The sequence below is a fragment of the Platichthys flesus genome, chromosome 12 (assembly GCF_949316205.1).
Source record: "Platichthys flesus chromosome 12, fPlaFle2.1, whole genome shotgun sequence".
In the NCBI taxonomy this organism is placed as follows: Eukaryota; Metazoa; Chordata; class Actinopteri; order Pleuronectiformes; family Pleuronectidae; genus Platichthys; species Platichthys flesus.
This window is the reverse complement of record NC_084956.1, coordinates 3,723,662-3,745,272: the sequence shown is the minus strand read 5'-3', so window position 1 is coordinate 3,745,272 and position 21,611 is coordinate 3,723,662. Positions and strand designations below refer to the sequence as shown.

Here is a 21,611-nt window from a genome sequence, read left to right as displayed (position 1 = left end):
AGGTTGAGGAATGTGTAGGGTTGAGAAGTATGTGTGAGGTAGAGGAGTGTGTGAGGTAGATTGAGGCAGAGGAGTGATTGAGGAAGAAGAGTGTGTGAGGTAGAGGATTGTATGAGGAGTGGGTGAGGTAGAGGAGTGTTTGAGGTTGAGGAGTGTTTGAGGTAGAGGAGTGTGTGAGGTTGAGGAGTGAGTGAGGAAGAGGAGTGTGTGAGGTAGAGGAGTGTGTGAGGAAGAGGAGTGTATGAGGAGTGTGAGGAAGAGGAGTGTATGAGGAGTGTGTGAGGTAGAGGAGTGAGTGAGGTAGAGGAGTGTGTGTGATGTAGAGGAGTGTGTGAGGTAGATTGAGGCAGAGGAGTGATTGAGGAAGAAGAGTGTGTGAGGTAGAGGATTGTATGAGGAGTGGGTGAGGTAGAGGAGTGTTTGAGGTTGAGGAGTGTTTGAGGTAGAGGAGTGTGTGAGGTTGAGGAGTGAGTGAGGAAGAGGAGTGAGTGAGGTAGAGGAGTGTGTGTGATGTAGAGGAGTGTGTGTGAGGAAGAGGAGTGTGTGAGGTTGAGGAGTATGTGTGAGTTAGAGGAGTGTGTGAGGAAGAGGAGTGTATGAGGAGTGTGTGAGGTAGAGGAGTGTGTGTGAGGTAGAGTGAGTGAGGTAGAGGAGTGTGTGAGGTAGAGGAGTGTGTCTGGATGCTGCAGTGCAGGTCCAGAGTGGGGATGATGAAGGATCCCATTACAGGCCACTCAGTCCCGCCACAGACCAGATGGCGTGCGGCAGTTTTCACCCCACGATGGAGAAAGAGAAATGGAAGAATGGAGGGAGCGCTGGGAGAAGGAAAGAGGGATTAGACCAACTCTTGACAGGAGAGGGACTGAAGGGAGAAGAAGAGGGAGGGAAAGAGAGACAGATGTGGAAAAAGATGGCTGACGTCTTACAGTGAGGAGAGAAACAGAGGGAGGAAGCGGAGGTGAAGCTGCAGCGTCGGCACCACTCTGCGGTTTTCAAACCTCTGAAACTGAGACTTTAACTTATGAGGAAAATTATAGTACAAGTGGACTAGAGTGTGGATACTGAACCGATCCCGGGATCGAACAGAAACACAACGATTCTGCAGATGTGTGAGACATAAAGTTCACGTTTGCTGTCAAACCATAATCAATATTTCGTATCTCTGGTATCATCCCCTCTTCCCCTCTTTCCTTTCATCTTCCTCGTCGCTCTCTGCTGTGACTTATAGAAAGCAGGGAGGTACCAGGGAGGCTGCTGGTGAGAAACTAACGATGGAGGTGAGGAAGCAGATGGAACGAGAGAGTCGAGCATGGAGGAGGGAGCGGGAGAGACATAAAGAGCAAATGAAGGAGGGATGTAGGGAGATAAAGAGCAGCACTGAGGAGGGTGAGGGAGAGTAACCTAAACACAATAAAGGTGTGCCTGGTAAGAGCAGATCATAACCGGGTGAATAAAAACCATGTTCAGAGGTAATAAAGACAGGAAAGCATTTGTTTACTTTATAAAGTTGGAAACGACGTCGGGGGTGAATGTTGTGTGTTTGTTGTAAACGTGCAGCAACACTTCCCTCGTCTCTGTGTGAACACAACCCTGTCTTTATAAATGTCATCATTTATTCATTGAAGCTTGTATCTGCAGATCTGCACAAGTTTAACGTCCACTCGGCAGATCGCTGTCTCACTGCAGAGACGGAGGGAACGAGGGAGGGAGGGGGGGGGGTGAAAGAGAGAAAAGAGCCGTTGTGTCATCAATCTCGAGTCACAATCTATGTTTTGACTTAAAATAAAATAAAGACACAAAATAGTCTATACAATCTCCATCTGGTGGTTAAAGACGTCATCGCCCAGCTTTTTTAGAGCAGAGTGGGTCCGACAGAGCACCCAGTCAGCCACCAGGGGGCGACTGAGATGCTTTGGCTTCACTTTTTCTGAAAGCAATCCAACGTCCATCTTTGTTTTCAGCCTGTGGCTACTACTTACAGTGAATACGGCTGAAACCAAAACGAGAGCTGTGAAACTCGAGATAACAGAGGTGAGTTCAGATCTCAGGTTGAAACTCAGACTTAAAGAAAGAGTCTAAACCTGAGAGAGGTCTCGTCTCACTGCCCAGCTCCGACTCTCTCACTTTAACGTTTCCCCCGTGGGCCTCTCAACTTTCAAACGTATATATTCTTATGCCAATAAAAAAAAAGGCAATTTAAGAAAGTCATAATCCAAGTCCTATCTGGTATAAATACTTTTGTCTTCTCCATTAAAGTATGACTCTTGTTTTAATGTGACACTACTTTTAAAGTTGAATATGATTTTTATCATCTTCAATTAAACGTGTGAAGTTGCTTCGCCTCCCCAGTTCACATTGTTTGGAACTTTTACTAATGGTTTATTGTACAGATCATTACATGTTTTACCACTTTCCTGTAGCTTTATGAGAAATTTGCAAATATAAGTTAATAGCTGTTGTAATTTGGTATAAAATGATGCGGTGTTAATTAAAAGGGAAAGAGAGAAGTGGCTCTTGGTGCAGTTACAGCTGTAATGATGTTTATCATTTTAAAGCTTTTGTTGAAATGATCGAGTGTTTAGATGGAAAGTGGAACTGACCGGTTTGATGGACTTCGGGCGAGAGCAGCAAATTATATCCCAAAGTTTAGAACAACTTTAACAGAGATGTCAAACCAGAGCGACCACTGGTTCGTGAGTTCGTCCACAACAGTTTTATAAACAGTTCTATTCCTCACAATCCTCATCCCCACCTGCAGCGTTCAGTAGAAACATTTTCCAATTAAAGTCTCTTCTAATTAAATCTTATGAATGTACATCGCTGCGGTTTGGGTTTGAATTTGTTTCCAGGACAAAGACTTTGGAGCGATTTCCTCTGCTCGCCCGTCTCTCTGGGAGATCATGAATTAGCTGCACCTGTGGAAGTCACTTCTCTCCGTCCCTTGTCATGTCTTCATCGTTCTTCTGCTCCTCCTCCTCCTCTCCTCCACTCCCTCGTTCCTCTGCCCTGTCGTTCCTCCGCTCGCTGCGAGCGCTAATTTGTTTTTGTTTTGCCACGCTAACCTTGGAGGGGCGACGCGCTGTTATTAGCTTCTCCCGCTTTTCCGCTGCCACACATTAGACTCAGGTCGACACGGAAGGCACTTTTCATTTGGATTTAATTCTACCTCACCCCCCTTCAACCCTCCCACCCCCCCACCCCCCCTCCCTCCCACCCTCCTCACACTAATTAGATTTGGGGAGAAAATGAACTCTGATTAAAATCACGGCCCTTTCCAAGTTGACACACCACAGGCAGACACCCACACACTGCTGCACAAACACACACCTGACACACACACACACATACACACACACGGTCACATGGCTAAGCTGACTGAAAGGCCCAGGGCAGGCTGGGAGCTTGTTGGGAGGAAGTGTGGACCTGTGATATATTAGAGCAGTGGCTGCTGTTCAACCCTCCTCCTCCTCCTCCTCCTCCTCCTCCTCCTCCTCCTCCTCCTCCTCCTCCACCCTTCTTCATTAAGACCTCCATTAGTGCAGATCAGATCAAACTGTCAATCAGCCCCGGACAGCCCGCCCGCTCCGATCTAGAGCCATGATTTCTCACTGTGTCCCACCATGCATTATTAACACAGATTTTCTAATATCCTGAGAGGAAATTAAAATCTGTTTTGTTGCTTGTGAGTTTGTGTGTGTGTGTGTGAGTGTGTGTGTGTGTGTGTGTGTGTGTGTGTGTTGAGCCTGCAATTCTTTGCCTGCACAATTTGAAATGTTGGCTATTGTAACTTTGAGAGTTCAACAAGTGCAACAACTAAGATTCCAGAGCTTTTTGGTGATATGGAAATAGTGTGAGAATAGTAACTGAGTCATGATTACCGAGATAGGGTTTTCAATTTGATTTCCAGGTTATATTAAAACACAGACGACACAACATCTGTGTCCATACGCAAGATGTAGAAATAGAATCTGCAAGAGCATTACAGATTCAAAATCCCCCGAGCGAATTAATGCTAATTTATTCAAATGCATCACAAGTCAGAAGGTGGAAATTGGACGAGTCTGTGCAACCTGAGATTATTCACGATGGCACAGACTTCAGCAAAGTTTTCTGATTTCAGTTATATGCTTGTAAAGTTAAGAATCTAAGAATAACACTTGCATGACCTTAGGTAACAGAACAGGAATGATGTGAGCAATGAGATTTATTTAGTATGCAACTTCCTCCCACTTGTAATGAACTGTGACAGTCGGGGGTGATCTAATCGTAAGCAGCTCTCCTCGGCAGCGTCTTGGATTTAAAATGTTTTGAAGTTTGATTAATATTTTTCAATCCTTTACTTTGTAAACAGGAGAAAACTTGGACTAGTTTTGCTTTAATTGAACCCAGACTGTACTGATCTCAAGTGAAACTCCAACACCATGTCATGTGACTATGACTGACCTTTGACCTCTGCTAGTTATGAACTCATTACTCATGGGGTTGATTAGAACCCCCCCCTCTCTCTCTGTCTCCCTCTCATGTCCTCTGCCTCATCCCTCGCTCTTCAACGAGGACTCCCAATTAGCACCCGGCTTAACGAGGTCGTTAGCAACCTGGCGTCCCCGAGTCCCAGACTCCGTTTACGTTTAGGCAAGGCTCATCTGGCTGAATGGGACCTTATACTAACACACCCACACACAAACACACACACACACGCACGCACACACACACACACACACTAACAGGCACATATTAATTTCCATATTAAAATAATGGCTGCACGTCGGGTCGTTAAAACATCAGAGTTGTAAAATCCAAGCAGTAAAACACACAGAGCTGATAGCTCCAATGATAACTAGTGAGAGGCGCTTTATGAAGGAGTTTTATGAAGTCATCTCCCAGATCACCTCCACTATCTTTTCCTTATCGCCGTGGTTTTATGTGAAAAGGTACGAATAATGAGTTATTATTCTTTGGGTAGGAATTAGCAGGTTGAAGTGTGGCTCGTCCCGAAGGTGAAGCCAGATCTGGCTGCAGTTTAGGTGTTTAACCCCGCCTCCTCCATGTTAGCAGATGGGAAATGGATCAAACTAAATTTTTTTAAATAGAAGTTCAATGTTTTGGCTTCCCTTTTGAGAGCTGTCATGGCGTCAATCTTTACAGTTTCAGTTTCAGTCACAAACACAGGAACACAAGCTAAACTCCTGTGTGTGTGTGTGTGTCTTTGTGTGTGTGTGTGTGTGTGTGTGTGTGTGTGTATGTGTGTTTTCCTCAGCTTGTGATGAGTGGTCCATCCTCCCCAGACCATCGCTGCACCGGGACGCCAACCGATTCGGACACTCTGCGGTCGTGAGCAACGGGTGAGTTCTTATCTCTTCCTTTGCTCCAGATTTGCTGCCTTGCTTAGGAACACTTCAGCAGTGAACTTTCTATTCGATTATCAAATCTGGTTGAACCTGGTCAATAATCTGTTGAAAATAAACTCCAAACGTTCCATGACTGGATTGTTCCTCGGTACATGTTTATGTCTTCTCCCTGTCCTCCTGCTGTGTCCTCTAAGACTTGGAGGCGTCTCCGTGTCGAGTTTCTTCTCCGACGTCTCGGCTGGAGACGGTTTAGAGATTGATCTTTTCATCTCGATTTTAACTTCAGTTCTAGTTCTCACTTTCCTCGACACGTCTCCCTCTCTCTGCTGACAGAAGCTGAGGTCACGTCTCTTCCACTTCATCTCTGCGTCTCTCTTGTCTTCATGTGAATGTTTCTCCTGCTTCACACTCTGCAGCCTCTAAGTATAAATACACTTTGTTTATGTGCAGAAAGTATTTCTCTCATGCTGTTTGCAGATAGAGATGAACGTTCAGGTGAGGCGTCTGGTTGGAACCATAGGTTGAAACTACCCGACGAGGGGACATGTCTGTGTCTGAGATATTTAACAACATTGTACATCATGTGGGACTGGAATAAATAGCTCACAATCCTAAATAGAGTCCCATTGATATGGATTCTTCTATTACCGATGTATCAGCAGATATGTATTTGAATAAGAGTGTCAGCGACTCTAAAAATGTCATCATCACACTTTTATGACAAAGAAATGTAATTGAGCTTTGATATTTAATAGTTTAAACCATAAACTTGTTACAGCAGCAGATAATCATAAAGAGACAAGAGAACACAGGCAATATAAATCTAATAAAGATAGAATAAGAATAATCTGTCACCGCAGACACAATATAATGGGGAAGAGAATGTATACGTTATTTAGCAGAGGAAAAAAATACTAATAATAAACAATATTTATAAATATAATACAGACGATATAAAAGTTTCATAAGAATGTACAAAAACTGTTTGTACTCTAACTTAAAATGTTGTGAGGCGACTCCCTGTTTATCTGTCTGACCCTTTAACACCATCTATCCACCAACCCGTTCGGCTTTGAGCAGAGAAATGTCATCTTTGAACTTCAGAGGCACTTTAAACCTCTTTCACTTCAGCTCCACTCAAACCAAAGTTCAGCTTTATTTTGAAAGGTTTCCTTCATCTCCTGTCATCTGTGATGATCTCTGTGGACGTTTCTGTCTTTATAAAACTTGTTGCTGTAACTTTTGCCCCCCCCCCCCCACCACCACACATCTGTATCTGCAGCTGTATCTGTGCCCTGTGTGATTCTGTGTAATCTCTGTATCTTTCCTCAGCTCCATGTTGATCTTCGGAGGTTTTTCCGGCGTCCTCCTGAACGACGTGCTGACCTACACCCCCCCATCATGTCGGGCCTTTTCCAACCCAGCTCTGTGTGCCGCTGCTGGGCCGGGCCTTCGCTGCCACTGGGTCAAAACTAGATGTTTTCCCTGGGAACCAAAACCACCTGACCAGATTCTACCTGCTGTGATCTGTCCTTCACGACCTGGTGAAGTCCCGTCTGCCAAATATGCCGTGTCATGCCAATACTTTCTATTCCCTTGTCTTAAATCCTCTCACTGTCATGTCTACAGCACAACCACACAGGAGAGCTTCTCCCTAAAGACCCTTTTTTCATGAAAATTATAATTATCCTCCAGTATTTGGCCTCTCAGGGTAGTTTGCATAACATAATTATGGGAACAGAAGGTCACTGCTGCAACAATTACCTAATTTTAAAGTAATTAGGATTCGTCTGAACCTTCCTCCTCCTCCTCCTCCTCTGTTTGTGCCAGATGCAGTCGCAGTAGTTATCCACATATTCTGCTTCAGGCGGCTCAGCGCAGGTTTAAGTTGGAACTAATTATGAAAATGAGTCCGTCAGTTTTAAATAGAACAAACTCACAGATGGATTGACGACTCTGCTTCCGTGCTACTGCGGATCACCTGGGTTTTCCAATAAAACCCTACATCATGTGTTGGACTGGTTTTTCTGCCTCAGACGCACAGTGGCTTCCTGGTGATCTTGATATCTCAAGTATTTTAACAAACAATAAAATTGTGTGTCATCTGCACGATAGTCTCACAAGGGTAGCAGGTATAATGAGAACTAAATTACCCCTAGAATTTAACCCTGAGGTACACCAAGCTTAATGACTGGATGTTTTTTTAAATGAGAAAGAATCTCCTACTATCTGAAGATGGGATTCAAATAGTCAGAGGAGCTTTTGAGGGAAAACTGTAAATCGAAGATGACTAAATGTTGAGCCATCACTCAACAACACAGACCTTCATAAAAATCAAGCCAGATCTGTTTAATTGTGTTTATGTTTGTGTTCATGTTTGTGTTTATGTGTGTGTGTTTGCTGTGGCCTCTTCCAGACAGCACGGACGAGCAGTGTTTCCGCTTCTCGGACTGTGCGAGCTGCACGGCCAACACGTGGGGCTGCCAGTGGTGTGAGGACAGGAAGTGCATCTCTTCATCCAGCAACTGTACTGTGGTGAGTCTCCACTTCTCTCAGGGATCGGGGGGGGGTCAGATATTTAAGAATTCAGTTTCCTTGAGGCCTAACCAAGTTCTGTAAATAACACAACAATCTGCCGAGTGACATTTTGGAAAAGTTTCGATGGTCAATACACCCTGAAACTTTGAGCTGACAGTGGCTTCAGGACGTCTCATAAAAAAACACAAGAATTCCCTGGTTACCACAAACTCAGGGTCCAAAAAGTGAAGCCATTGTGGAGGTGCCTGAAACCTGTCTTCTCTCTAATGACCACCTGAGGGCGACTCCAGTGGTTGTTTCTGTATAAGTTTATGAGAAAATGTCTCTAAGTCAGTAAACAAACCAAGATGAAAACTTTCCTCGAGGGCAGCTCACAAACCGATGGGTGACGTCACAGGGATTGAACGTTGCTCCTTTTGACATATAATAACATACTCATCATATTAGTTTATATTATTTAAAGCTGTCAAGCATGTTCGATTAAATACAATTTAAAAGATACTTAACATACTTTATAATTCAAGGTATTTTTCTCTATTTTTACTCCCAAACCTGCTCTCTCTGTCTTTCTTTTTATACGTGTGTCTGCATGTTGCTTTTGTGCGCTGGACTTGATTGAATATGTGTGTGTGTGTGTGTGTGTGTGTGTGTGTGTGTGTGTGTGTGTGTGTGTGTGTGTGTGTGTGCAGCTGACCCTGGAGCTGGCCCAGCAGCATGGCGGCCCTCTGTCTCTGTCTCCCCCTCCATCCATGTTGTCTGAACATCAGCTGAGCTTGTGGAAGCACGGAGCCAGGAGGCGGGGTCATGTGTGTATCGTTTGATGTTGTTGTTGACATTTCCTGTTAGGCTGCAGGTCAGATTGATTCAGGGTCAGAGGTCACATCCTCAGGTGTAACGGAAATGGAGTGGGGGCCAAAAATCCAACTTAACACACCAGTCATGTTCTTAGGGGTTTTTGATGTCTCCTTGACTGAAGTGAAAAATGATCTCCACCTTTCCTTTATTTTGAGATAAATAGAAAATCACTATTTAAATACGTTTTCAGGTGTAAAGCAAATAAGCTCCCATTAAAATAATGGTTATACATTTAGTCTTGTTAATCTATGAAAACATAATATTACATTTCAATTACATTTCTTAAATTTCCTGTGAAGTATGTGAAACCTTAGAACCAGAGGGATGATTGACTCATTATGATCCATTCACAGACGGATCATACTTATAGACAAAGATCAACAAACAGTTTAATAAAAAGTCCATCACAATATGATCTGTTCCATCTATTGATTCTTTTCACTCTGCATGTTCAGTTCAGCTGAACCTGTTTCACACAACCCTCACTTTTTTTATCCATTTTATTTTTTATTCCATCGATTTCTCAAAGTTCATTACATCAACAGCAGCGGAGGACAGTGGAGCTAATATAGTGTATTTTGTGTGTGTGTGTGTGTGTGTTTGTGTGTGTGTGTGTGTCTGTGTGTGTGTCTGTGTGTGTGTGTGTGTGTGTGTGAAGTCGGTGAGAGACTCGTTCAGGTGTAAGCGTCGGGAGGAGCAGGAGTGTTTCCGACTGGCCAACTGCAGGAGCTGCTCCCTTAACGTCAACTGTCAGTGGGACCAGCAGCAGCAGGAGTGTCAAGCGCTGCCTGGTGAGGAGACACACACGTGCACACAAACAGAGAGAACATGCACACACACACACACACACACACACACACTCACGCAAACACACAATAATTACTTACTTGCTTTTATCCAATAGTACATACCTGCCTCATGTCTGGCATCTGTTTAGTGATGGTTGTTGTCTTCCTCAGATATTAACGCTGTTCATCCACGAAGTGTAATATTCACATGACCAGTAGGGGGCAGTAGGGGCGATTTAGGGTAGATACTTGCCATTGTAGCAACATTGTTGATTTAAGAGCCTCAATTATACGATGATGACTCAATCGCTTATTGTGACCTGATCTCCAAAGTTACCAAATGTTATTTATTTACAGAATGCAAATCTGGAAGTCCTCTTCAGTTTGAATTCTCTTCTCTCATCCGGGCTCTTGTCGTCCCTGCTCTAGTTAGTATAGAAAATGTTACACTCATTACACAACTGGTTGTTTACACAAACTCGTGGCTAATAAGCAAAAACACTCTGACCTGAGACGAGTTCGGCGCTTTGCATTCAGTCTTATTGCCGAAGTCAACAGATCCTGTGTCTGTTTGTTTTTTTCTCTCTGGATATTTGTCGGGAACACGACTCGAGTTGAATTCATGAAACTCATTTTATCCTAAGGAGGAGAAACTTTCTGGTCCATAAGCTGCTTCCAGCGTCAGGCGGAGGAATTATGCAGCGATCACACGATGAGGATCTACACACACACACATTTACATAAACAGCTTCACAAATGCACCAGTGTATAGATTGTTGTTTTGTGGAAAGCTGCGTGGATCTTTCTGATAACACGAGACGCTGGAGGAAAACGCTGATGATTGATTATTAAGTGCAGAGTTTCTGATGGAACCGAACTTATTTTTGCCCACCGAGCTCCAGAGCGTTTTCAGGTTCCCACACAAACCGGCTGCATAGCTTCAGTCCTCACATGTTAACAGCCTCACACACCCGTGCAGGCATGTGCACATTCAGCACACACAGAAATATACCCCCCCCCCCCCGCCCGCCCAGCTGCACTGACAACTGGACCAATTAGACCCGTTACTGGATGCTCTGGTTTGGGTTTGTCGCCCGTCATGGCTGTGAGCGTTTGACCGCTCGAGTCCAGTTTCATGGCGTGTTGCCCGGGTGGAGCTCGCTGGTTGTGTTGAGAGTGTTTGTGGCTGTAGGCAGAGGATGATACTGTGCTTGCTCCCTTTATTCTGTCCACATCACAGCTCTGTAGCCTGGTACACCCCCCCCCCCCCCCCCCTACACACACACACACACTCCTCATCGGTTTGTTGTGACCTATCGCACAGTTTAGACGAATGAGCCCAGTCACGTCTAAAACTGGGCAAAATATTTAATCTCATTCATAAATCTGGGTTATTTGTAGCTTATCGGTATTTAAAGTGGAGGAGGCAGGGTTTGTGAACTGTTCAGCCACCAGGGGGCGATCACAATGATTTTTGGCTTCACTTTTGAGGAACTGTTTTGTCTTCCATCTTTATAAACGGCCCATGTTCCTGACTCTTTGTACTTGTTGTGAAGTGCAGCCTTAAATTGTGTGTGTATACTGTTATGTGTTGTTGGTTACTGTTGTGTCCTGTTATGTAGTGTTGCGCTCTGGATCATACTGAAAATATTGAAGACATCCATACGTGTCAAAAACAAGTAGCGCAACAGATTAAAATCGTCCATCTTTGATATTTACGCCAAGCGGTGCTATTATTGACGTAATATTACCCGCTCTGGCAGTTTTATTCTGACTTTACTCTGACACACACACACAGACACACACACACACACACACAGCCACACACACACAACACAGCACTCAATTTCCTGCTGGTTATTAACGTGCACATACTGTAGCTCCAGCTCCGGCAGCATTACCCTCTCCATATATCTTGTTTATGATCCAGAAGTGGGAAGATGGAGACAGGAATGATCCGTTTTTCTACCTGTTTATTAAAAGAAAAATACTTTTTGCAAATCATGATGAGGAATTCGTGTCGTTAGGGCTTTTGTTGAGAAGTAGAAACTTCTCTCAAGTTTCCCATGTAGCACAGCTGAGTCTTTGAGTATCGTGCCTTTGAGGACGGGGAGTGTTTCACTAACAACAAACATTCAAAGTTGTGTTTTTAATTGTGTGTGTTTCCCAGGGAATTGTTGAGTTTGTAGATATGTTTTACCTGAGGATCATTTCCAGTAAGAATGTGGTTCAGATGAAGTTGTGTAGTAGAACCTCTCTCCGCCTTCCGCCGTCTTTTCTTCAGACACCATGTTATGACTAATTGCTCCAAATGGCCCGGCATGTTTACCTCCAAAGGCCGTAACCGAATCCATCTATTTATTTTTCAGTTCTCCGCTTCGTCCGTCCCTCTCCTCCATTAAGGCTCATTTCTGTTGCTCTGGAGTAAAACAAATAAAGAGAGCAGGTTCTTTCTCCTCTGTGGCACTAAGAGGCTGGCGATGGAAGCCATTATGGGCCCGTGAACGTAATCGGTCCTGGAATCCAAAATAAGCAAAGCGGAGGCAGGATGATTCTTTTCTTTTCTTTCATCCTGACAAAGTGAGCGGCCTCTCCACCTCTGTGGCGTCCACCAGCGACCCTGACGGGAACAATGAGAGCGAGGCTGCGTGTGTACGGGAGAGTTGTCTGCCTTTGTTAATAGAATCCTTCATCATTACACATAATCACCTGCAAAGAAAAGAATCCCATGTGTTTCTCAGTTCTGGGAATTCTTCTCGTTACCGATTCAGCTCGGTACAAAGCAGGAATGTTTTCTCTGATCTGAGAAAATAACAATTACATCAGCGTCTAAACGCAGCCTAATAAGATTATATATATAAACCACATTAACCAGAACGAATTCCCTGCTACACGTTGAGTTGCTTGTGGGTTCTGGCAGCACAGATTCTTCTCCAGCTCGCCGCACCATGCACATTATAAGAATCCTAATCCGCTCATATTCAGATTATGAATATACTTGCTGCTAACTACTACACATATGCAAGATGCATATGTATAGATACTCACATGAAGGTCAGAGGCAGGAGCGTGTTCTTGACGTGTCCAGTCGTCAGTGACAGAAATAACCAGACAGGTAAACTCACAAAATCGAAACCTAAAAGCAATAAGTCCTGCTCTGATGAATGATTCACTTGAAGAAAGAGTGGAAAAAAAAACATATTTATTTTTTAAGCAAACAAGAGGAAAGAAACTCTGAAAAAAACATTATAAATCTATTTTAAATCCTGGTGTAGTTCCTCTCCTGTCCACCAGAAACCCTCAGCAATTGTTTCCATTACCTGTTCACTCACCTGTGTGTGTGTGTCTGTGTGTGTCTGTGTGTGTTGCAGGTCAGCTGTGTGGAGAGAGCTGGCACCACGTGGGCGACGCCTGCCTGAGGATCAACTCCAGCAAGGAGAGCTATGATAACGCGCAGCACTACTGTAAGAACCTGGGAGGAAACATCGCGTCTCTGCTCACGGACAAACAAGTCAACTTCGTCCTGGAGGAGCTGCAGAGACACCAGCTGCAGGACAAGGTGTGTGTGTGTGTGTGTGTGTGTGTGTTGGGGGGGGGGGGGGGGCATGAATACACAGAGCTTCAGAGGAATGAGACAGGACTCCTGTAGAAAGCTACACTCTATTCTCCACTCTGGATTTCCTGCTTTTTACAATGACTGTAGTAGTTATAATATTATATGATATGAAATATTTATACGCAGGAAGATACAGGAAGAGAAGATTTTCATTTTTTTAAGCAAGCAAGGAAATAAATATAAACAAAAGAAAACACAGAATATAAATATCTGGTTTTCTGCAGCGAATTTAAAAGAGTCTGGAATGGAATTATTATTATTATTTTACTCCTTAAAAGTCCAGAATCCAGTTTATTTCTCCTTCTATAACAATGTGTGAGGAAGTATTTATTAAACATTTTCCTTCATTTCTCAGAAAATAATTCATGGATCTTGATTAAAGGAATCTGGCATTTTATTACTATTATGAATTGTGTGATCTGGTGCAGAATCAGATTCTAAAATGACCTACTGAATTTAAATGTGGTCTCATTTCAATCAATCAATCAAATATGCTTTATTCCCCTGTGGAGAAATTTCAAATTTTGGCCCAAGTCAACAGAGGCCCCTGATTGGTGCTCCATCAGCAGTAGCCAATCACTGTGGGACCTTGAGACTGGGCTGTCAAAGATGGTGGCTTTTTGATGCATCAGATTTCCGACCGGCTGGTACCCTTAGTTTTCTTGCACCCTTCTCTTCTCTGTTACTGAGGTCCCCTGACAGGTTGCTCCTCCTCCAGCCTGATGTGTTGCTCTGTAGCAGCAGAGCAGCAGGATCACTCACTGTGTCTCTTCTCCCGTGTGTTTTCATGATTAAATGTAGTTTGTGGTTTCCACCCGGTGAGAGATGCTGCAGTGTGTGACCTCCTGTTGTCAGTCTGTCCTGAAGTGTGAACTCACAACGGCCGCAACACTCCTGATCACAAGACAACAAGTCGTTATCACACACACACACTCATGTCACTGGTTTCCGCAGGGGACTTGTTTTAAGACCAAACTCTGGTGCTTTGAGTTGAAGGAGTTCTCGTTCCGTCTCCTCCTGATCTCATCCCGTCCTGCTTCTTCTCCAGAGACCAGCAGGAACATCCACAGTCCTTATTCTGTCCAAACACACGTTCTGGGTTTCAGCTGAATGTGACGAGGCTTCAGTGCCGAGCAGGAAACCCTCCGAGCTTCAGCTTCTCAGTTTGAAAATTCTCTCTTCTCTCTCCGCTCAGCAAGGAAACGGTCACGGACTTAGCGATGAGGGAATTTCATACTCAAACATTTTCATAACAAGCGTTGAAAAGTGTCTGAATCCTATCAGGCGGCTGTGTAATGAAAGATCTGAGTGTGTTTCACGGTTCTGCAGCAGAACGTGTGGCTGCCATATGAAAGTGATTTGAGTTTTCACCTGCGAGCAAAGAAACATCCGACTGATTGATGTGGACGAGCGGACGGGTGTTCAATTCCCCGGAGTTCATTATGAGACATGATGTTCACGATACAGCTTCTGTGACACTCTGATATATTCCACGATGCCGCAATAAATCTGCAGTTATTTATGATCGGACGTCGGCTAATGTGTCCTCTCCGGATCATAAAACACGTTTTATGATCGTGTTATTTCACTCGTGCAACAAGAGTTGTGTTGTGTTGTGTGAAAAATCAAACCTGGTCTCAACATCTGTCCTGTGTGATCTGATTAGAGCCCGGACCGATTCATCATCTGATACAAAGATCAGTTTATATTTTACGTAAATGTTGAAATGTATTAATGGTTGTATTTGTGTTTTATTTTTTATCAATAGTTTTCTATAGTTAACTTTATGATTAAATTATTAAATATTAAGCCTTATATTTCTTTGTCGTAAGAGCTTGATAACAACGATTTTTACACATATGTCGACCAATTTAGCAAATTTGAATTTACAGCTAATATTTCATCGGTCCCCACGAGTCCATATCTGTCAAGTTCTGGATTTGATCCCAGCTGGACAGCGCGTCTGTCTGTTCCCCCCCGACAGGGACACGTGTCCTGAATGTGTCTCCTGTGGTCCCTTCTGATGGAATCTCTCTGTGCACTTAATCGTGAACGTCAACGTTAACAAAGACCTTATCATGTTCTATAGCATGTTCCACTAGATGTGTCTTTTGAGTGTGTGAGAGCAGAGACGGGAGCTGCTGAGCAAATCAATGTGTTGTAGCTTTACAAAGAAATCAGATTTCAAATTATGAACATTTGACAGTTATTATTAATGTGTCATTGTGCACAAATCCAATGTGAGGGAGCATAAGAAACACTGAGAAGCATTGAAGTGGAAATTTATTTTTGAACTGAGCCCAGTTCACATTCAGACCTGGTGTCCGTCCACAGGGATCCGAACACAAGTTGACGGCTCAAAATTCATTTGTTCATTCAACACAGACGTCATTCTGGAATTAAACAAATTAAATACAGTACAAACTATATTGCAATAGAGTAGGATGTCCAATGCTTAAAAATACACTAAAATACCAAACACAATACGATTCAGTGGTAGTTATTGTTGTGTTTGTAAAGGATTGAGGAGCAGATTAGTGATTTCATGGATCTACAGTTAATAGAAATCTATATATTGGTAAACTCTCAGAAAAGCACTTTGGGTTTATTCTGAAAACGCAGCTGACAGCAGAGGGATCAGGTTCTGAGCCCGAGCTTCAGGGGTTGGTTCACATCTTCCTCTGAGAGCTGGACACGTATTGATCCTGTCAGGATGGACGTTGACTGCGGCTCTTAACAGCGTCGGAAAAGTTAAAAGTATAAATATCGTTGACATTTTAAAAGCTTGTGTCACATGGTTTTGTTGACAGTTTGGTTTTCAGACGAGTCTCAGACGAGTCAAAGACAGGAAGCTCTCTCTCTCTCTCTCTCTCTCTCTCCAGGAAGTCAACCTCATCACTTTCTTATGTAATAAATCCAGATGTTTGAGAAACCACGAGCAGAGACATGATGGACTTCACACAGACCAGATTAATCTGCAGCGTTGGGAGAAATATGAGGAAATAATGCTTTAAAACATTAAATCTTCAAATGTTCACCAGATGGTTTTAATCCATTTTCATCTAAATTCATTTAAAAACTTTTCTGTTACTGTTCTGCTCTGAGCCCGAAATCCTCAGCATCGATTCAGAGGCAGTTCATACGCGTTCACATCGGTTTTACAGCAGTTTATTTGATAAACATCTGTATTTAGATTTACAACAAATACTTCTAGTGACATATAAGTGAAAATAAAGTATTTTGGTAGTTCAAAAATCTCACATCGTCCATTTGGAGATGACACTTGTACGTGTCTCTTTTAAAACTGCTTTGACTTTCCTCTATTTCACTAATTAGAATAAAATGAGGCACAGACGATTTACAGATGTTGTTTGACCAGATGTTTTGGGCTGAAACTTTATTATTCCAATGAGGATATTGACTCTACGGTTAAATATGACAGGTGTTACCTTTTATATAGTTGATTCACATCGACCCTGTAGTTGAGAGATGTATTTATTCTTGAGCAGGGGCCTGAGAAAAAGTCAGATTTGAAAGAGGTGAATATTTCTATGCAGTAAATCACAGCTGCGGTTTGATTCCTGTTTCATCTCCTGCACCAGTCGATCATCATCACAGGACGTTATCAAACAAATCACACTTGTTTTGTCAGTGAATATTTCAGCTGCTGTTTTAACCATTAACTGTGATTTGAAGCAGCTTTGATTTTCAAGACCCACTCTAACAAAAAACAACATTTACGTTTGTCGGTCAGTTTTCACTCGTCTTTGCAGATGGAGACGATTCCTTAGAGTGTGAACTGCGGCCGAGCTGCTCATTATAAACATATTATATTATCATGTTTTCCACACGTCTGTAGTTATGGTTCTTTTTTCCCTTCCTGTGTTTTCTAGGACACGGCCTTTGTGAACATGTGAACTACATACAATGAGGACTCATTATTTTAGTTGTGTGTCTCAAACAAACAAACAAAGGAAGAGAAGAGGAGCAGTTGAGGTTTATTAGTTAAATTTTCTGTTGCTCAATTGAATTTTTTCTGTTAGTGACTCTTAAAACATTTGCATTTCCTCCCTGTGTTGGTTTGAAGTGAGCTCCACCAGAAGTCGAACTTTGTATCTGAGTTTCTATGATTTCTCTCAGGTTGATACAGCGTCTGATGTCCTACAGCTCAAAAAACTGCAATACTACTCATGTATTTTATCCGATAAACAAATTACACAAAGAGGATATTTCATGTTAAAAGTGACTCTAGATTATGTTTTCATGCAAATGTTCCACATGTTTAGGCGTCCTGCATGTTAACGTATGGCATCCATGAAGGATGTGTTCGTATCTGAGCATTTACGTATTTTTTTATCGTAAATTATATTTCATTAAGGAACATGTGCATTTAAACTCATTTCAATTTTATATCAAAACCCTATCCAAGATTTCCTGCCACAAAAACCGTTCCAAACTTTAATATATAATAATATGTGATTTAACCCTTTCCTTGCAGAGGTTGTCTCCGTGGGTCGGCCTGAGGAAGATCAACGTGTCGTACTGGGGCTGGGAGGACGCGTCGCCCTTCACCAACACCAGTCTGCGCTGGTCACCGGGCGAACCCAGTGACTCGGGCTTCTGTGCCTACCTGGAGCAGCCGCTGGTGGCCGGGCTCAAAGCCAACCCCTGCACCGCCACCACGGACGGGCTGATCTGTGAGAAACCAGCGGGTGAGAACCAGGGAGGGAAAGAAAGAAGGGAGAGAACAAGGAGGTTATCAATTCATTCATCTGAATTATAGAGAGTTCAATTGTGAGAAAAATGTAAAAAAGTTAAATGTCTTTCTTCAGGATGGAAATAAACGAAAGACATAATTGGTATTTTACTGTAATTATATGACTAATTAGCTCTTAACAGTTTTATTTTGAAGGAACCACTCTCTAAACCTTCCCAGTCTGCTCCTCCACCTGATGTTACTTGTCTCTCTGCTCAGGAAGTCCTCAGACTCCGAGCGCTCGTCACTGTAAGACTCCCTGCGCTCTGAGGTCCAGCTGCTCTAACTGCACCAGCCAGGCCATGGAGTGCATGTGGTGCAGCAGCACTCATCGCTGCGTCGACTCCTCGGCCTACGTCATCTCCTTCCCCTACGGCCAGTGTCTGGAGTGGCAGACTCAGGACTGCGCAGGTGAGACTTTGTTCTTATTAACATAACTTTGTTGATGGTAAACTCCACCTCCTCCTCCAGGCTAGCAGATGAGACATGGACCAAACGGAAAAGTTTGGTTTTAATTATTTATTTGATGATGTTAAAATGGGCTGAGGCATCCTGATTGACAGCTGAGACTGACTCCTGATTGGCTGAATGCATGTATCTGCAGAACCTTGATACTGTGGCTCCGTCCCACGATCACTGCTGCACAGACTCTCAAGTTAAAAGCACAAGTTCGAGATGTGGTGGACAAATGTTTATAAGCCGAGAGGGAGCGGAGAGGAGTCGTCCATCTTTATTTAAAACCTACAAGTTTGGCCAAGTTAAAAAAGTTCTAAAAGGTTCTGACGGTTCTAAAAAGTCTAAAAGGTTAAAGTGCAAAGATGTTTGACAAAAGCACAGACACACAAATAAACAGAAACACACACACACACCTCTCCTGTAGCCACATGGCAGAAAATCAATCATCTCCAGCGACTCAACACAAAGTCTCTGTGCTGTCGTCCTCTCGTATGAACTCGTCCCTGGAGACGCTGAAGGTTTCTCATTTGATCCAACCTGCTCCTCCGAGTGTTTTTGTGCAGGAGCGTTTGTTTTTCAGTGTTTGTGTGAGAGAGGAATCAAACACACTGAAGGAACCAGAAAGAAAGAGGTGAAGCTGCCTGAGTGGAGCTCAGGACGTCTGTGGATTTCCTGGAGTAGTTTCCTGTTTAAATAACGTTTTTTAAGCAACTGAAGCCGTTGATCCAGATCCTGTCTTCATCTCTGTTGGTTTCCACACTTAGTCTTTTATGATTTATTATTTATTATCAGACATTTGATTTAACATGAGGTTTGGGATATTTAGTTTTGAAGTCACACAACTAATTTGATAATTGTATGTCTGGTAGTTCTTATGAACATGATATTTGAAGAATGCTTTGAGGGAATTTCTTCAACTTTGCTTCAAACCTTCACTTTGACTCAGATATGAACTGATTGAACTTTAGTGGTCGGAGGTCAAAGGTCACTGTGACCTAACACGTTCTTTTTGTGCGATATATTGCCCTGATTCAGCTGAGCTTGGTGGGGGCTGTCGTCACTTGTATCAAGTAAAAGTAAAAAAGTAAAAAAGTCATATAAATATATATATAATCATATAAATAAAAAGTCATAAAAAACAGAAACCAACTTGTCTGTTTTTGTGGCAGTTAAAAACAAAAGTGGAGGTAGAAGAGTCACATAAAAACTTTATATTTCTCTTTTAAGTGAGACGAGTGGTCAATTTGTAGAACTGTCGTCTTGTTTCTGGAGTTAAAGAAACTTTTTTATGTCTTGTTACTGGTGATTATATTTTTTGGGAGGTGGCAGCAGACACACACACACACACACACACAGCTCCAGTGTTCTCCTAATGAAACCTTCCTCTCTCCTTCTTCTCTCTTTTGTCGGTTGTTTGGTGACAGACGCAGCGGGGGAGCTTTTGCACTGCTGCTGCTTTTTACCTTTGCTGTTCATTGTGTTGCATCCAATGTAAATGTTGCATCCTCTCTGCGTGTTGTTTCACACTCGACACTCGCTGCCTCATGACGTCTGTTTTATACAGAAACCTTAAATTGTAAAGTAAGAAGAACCAGCGGAGGAGCAGATTGGAAGTGGGTCATTTCTGCAGCAGATCAATTTGGCTCAAAGCTTTGTGCATCAGCCCCATTTTTCATGTCAGCTGGAGGCGAAATAAACACAACACAACACAACCTCTTGAAATAATTGGTTCAGTTTTCAGCTTTGCCCCAGAACTCTCAAGTTTGGAAGTTTAAGGAGCTGTAGCTGATATTCGGTTCAGCTTCATGGTGCCACTTTATTTTTGTCTCTTTTTTAGATTTGACTTAATTTAGGTTAAGTGACAATTCGGAGCATCTCATCCCTAAAGGTATATTACCTGCAGCAATATCCATCCATCCATTAGATATTGCTTCACGTCTCTTGGGGTTGAGGGGGGGGGGCTGACTTCGGGTGAGAGGTGGGATCCACACGAGGTCACCGGCGTATCGCAGGGCAGCAGTGTCTGTAAATAGGTTATATAAATACAAGTGAATTCTAGATGTGCTCAGCTCAGAAGGTCAGTGTGAGTTTCAGCGGCAGCAACAATCAGACGCCCACGTTCAGACACTTGTTACGAATCTGCTGGTTGATTCCACTTTGTTCTGCGGATGGAGCTGATGCAGAAAGACAAGATATTTCTGAGTTTTACAAAGTCCACAAAGGTTTAGTTTTAAAAGCACCAGTGTCACCACAGTAGCTCCTGTAGGTTAAACTACTCTGGAGTTCTTCAGCTGCTGAAACTGGAAACGATGGAGGATATAAATCCCTGCTCCTACTTTTCCACCATCGCTGTTTCTCAGGGCTTCTCTCGAAACATTTCGACATAAAAACGACTTCATCGCTTAAACACGACAGTACTAATGACCAGCTATGGCTGCAGGGGGCGCTGTTGCTCAGTAAAAGTTACATAGTGCATCGTTAACTTCAAATTAAAGCGGCAAATGCTTCTGTTTTTGATTAAAAGTCCAAAATGTCTCCACTCATCACCAAGAAATCCTCCAAAATAAAAGTTGCCTCTTTAAATTGATGGTAAAGATTTTAACATGAAGACTTCAACACAAACTAAAGTCTCAAAATGACCATCAATAGAAATAAAAAGGTCTCTGCCACATCAGAAATATTATTTTATTAGATTAGAGTACAGGAAAATCTTTTCTTTTGCTCATTCACTGATTGGGTTGTGTTTCTTCACACACAGTATACACGCACGCACACATAAAGACATACAAAAAGAAGCACTCAAAGACACAAAGACACAAACACACACAGTGACACACACACTCAGAGACTTACACACCACGCCAGATGATGGTTATGTCGTTGTAGACTTTATTGGTTTAGCTACAGAGAAATAGCCTTTTTTTCTCTGAGGCAATCATCACAAGACGCCTGAACGTGTGTTTGTGCGTTCATGTGTGTGTGTGTGTTGTGTGTGTTGTGTGTCTGCACCACGTGCTCTGTGCTGCTCGGTGGCCTCCTGCTTGCTGAGGAGCGTGAGAGAAGCTCTTACGGCTCCCACACTTGATGTATTATGTATGTGGGCTCTCAGATGTGTTTTCTGCGGCTGCAGCGGCGCTAACTGTCAAACGGCTGCAGGAGCAAATGGATTTCACCAGATAGAGACCGATGACACGCGTCACCCAGGGACCCCCGGTATCAAACCTGGAGTGATGAACTGAACGTGGCACCGAGAC

The 21,611-nt window shown here is 43.1% G+C and overlaps 1 protein-coding gene across 3 annotated transcripts in view; it reads left to right on the top strand.

Moving 5' to 3' along the window:
• atrnl1a (attractin-like 1a) overlaps positions 1 to 21,611 on the top strand; it is a 163,393-nt gene that overhangs the window by 34,636 nt on the left and 107,146 nt on the right. For 2 of the 3 annotated variants that reach the window (XR_009923973.1, XM_062401749.1), the window contains exons 11-18: positions 5,258 to 5,342; positions 6,681 to 6,892; positions 7,765 to 7,883; positions 8,576 to 8,692; positions 9,400 to 9,532; positions 12,901 to 13,088; positions 17,644 to 17,857; positions 18,121 to 18,312. Coding sequence is in view for 2 of the 3 variants with exons in the window: in XM_062401749.1 (XP_062257733.1) it covers positions 5,258 to 5,342; positions 6,681 to 6,892; positions 7,765 to 7,883; positions 8,576 to 8,692; positions 9,400 to 9,532; positions 12,901 to 13,088; positions 17,644 to 17,857; positions 18,121 to 18,312 (1,260 nt within the window). In the remaining variant the exon portion in view is untranslated. The remainder of the gene's footprint in view (positions 1 to 5,257; positions 5,343 to 6,680; positions 6,893 to 7,764; positions 7,884 to 8,575; positions 8,693 to 9,399; positions 9,533 to 12,900; positions 13,089 to 17,643; positions 17,858 to 18,120; positions 18,313 to 21,611) is intronic. The other variant, XM_062401750.1, reaches the window with a different exon arrangement.